The sequence below is a fragment of the Tupaia chinensis genome, unplaced genomic scaffold, assembly GCF_000334495.1.
Source record: "Tupaia chinensis unplaced genomic scaffold, TupChi_1.0 Scaffold149964_1, whole genome shotgun sequence".
Classification (NCBI taxonomy): domain Eukaryota; kingdom Metazoa; phylum Chordata; class Mammalia; order Scandentia; family Tupaiidae; genus Tupaia; species Tupaia belangeri.
This window is the reverse complement of record NW_006209805.1, coordinates 796,153-797,703: the sequence shown is the minus strand read 5'-3', so window position 1 is coordinate 797,703 and position 1,551 is coordinate 796,153. Positions and strand designations below refer to the sequence as shown.

General features: G+C 69.4%; 1 protein-coding gene across 1 annotated transcript in view; it reads left to right on the top strand.

Annotated features, from left to right (window-relative positions):
• Positions 1 to 138: 138 nt before the first annotated feature.
• The window catches only part of CBARP (CACN subunit beta associated regulatory protein), a 27,108-nt gene continuing 25,695 nt past the window's right edge, over positions 139 to 1,551 (top strand). Inside the window, 1 exon segment of the mRNA XM_014585459.2 lies at positions 139 to 1,039. Within this exon segment, the coding sequence (XP_014440945.1) occupies positions 998 to 1,039 (42 nt within the window). The 5' untranslated portion in view covers positions 139 to 997.

Sequence of the window (1,551 nt, the reverse complement as noted above, 5' to 3'; positions counted from 1 at the left end):
GCAGGAGCGCGTGTGCGGGCGGCCCCGGGCTCCGCTGACGCCAGCCCCGGCCCGCGCAGCCTCGCTCCGGCCATGACGTCACCGCCCCGCCCCCGCGCCCGCGCAGGTCGGCCGCCGGGATCCGGCCAGCCTCGTCCCTTCTCTGGCTCCGGGCTGGCGGGGGCGGGCTCACTCGGGAAGGGGCTTGACAGGCGTCGAGGGCTGGACCCCAGAGGGGCAGGGAACAGGGGAGGGTCGTGGTCACACCTGGGCCGAGGACCGATGCCTCCTGCAGGGGCTAACCTATTGCCATTCTCGCTGTCGCCCCTGCGACCCCGGCCAGTGCAGAGAGGGGCACCCCTCGGGGGCGTCGGTCCAAACGTAGGGGCGCCGGGAGCAGCGGGCGCCCTCTGTCCCAGAGTCCGGGACCCGGTTTCTCTGCTGGGTGGGCGGCAAAGTCACCCATCAGAGGACTTCTCTCCTACTACTCAGGCCCCAAACCCGAGGTTACCCTGGGATTCTAGCCTGGCCTGGCCACTGAGCACAGCCACTTCCTCGGGTGGGACAGCCCCAGACTCCAGGCTCAGCCCGGTTCCCCTCCCTCTCCGCGACCGCGACCGGACCTCGGCCTACTGGAGACCCCCGGATGGCCTCCCTGTCCCGTCCAGCGCTGACCTGCAAATGCGTCCCTCCCTACCGGCCCTTTGCCCGGGTTCCCATGTGCCTGGAGCCAGCTTTAGGCCCTACCGGCTGCCGCTGGACCAGCGCTAAGCCTTTCCCTTGGGCGCCTGCGCGGGTCCCGGGCAACAGCGACACAGCCTGGAGCAGCATGCTCAAGGCGTGGGGCCTCTGGTGAAAGGAACCGGGGTGGTGGGTGCCAATGCGTCCCAAGAACAGCAACAGGAGGCCCGCCGACTGGACTTGGGAGAGAACCGCAATGGGTGGGGTGCATCTGGAGGCTTGGTGGACGGAGGCAGCTATGCAAAGGCCCTGAGGTTGAACTGGCCCTGCCGCCTTCATGAAGAGTGGCTCCCAGGATGAGAAAGGGGTGCCTTGTGAGGTATGGAGCCCCTGCTGGGCTGCACCCAGGATACCCCCCAGCGGGAAGAGGCACGACCGGCAGCTTTGGCGTTGAGGGGACTGGGTTTCCAGGTGCAGTTCTGGTGCCAAGAGGAGCAGGCTCAGGGGCGCACAGGCCAGGGCCTGGTGTCACTCAGGGAGCTGGGAGCTGTAATTGGCTGCTCCTTTGCCCTCCCACTTGGGAGGGGACGAGGCCATGGCCAGGTGCTGGCCATGCCCTGGGGCCAAGCATGGGGAGGCCGGTGGGAGCGCATGACCCCACACCGCTGGCTGGTCCCCCTCGAGGTCCAGTAGGTGCAAGGGGAGCTGTGGGGGTTACCGCGCATACCAGGACCCCCGGCCCTGGGGGAGAGGTGCACACCACGACCCTCCCCCAGCCGATTCTCTGGGGACCTGAGGACCGCGGGAGGTGAGTCGTGAAGCGGGGGCCAGGACCGGGACTCGGCTGCCGCAGGAGGGGGCGCCCGGGAGCGCAGGCTCCGCCCCCCGCCC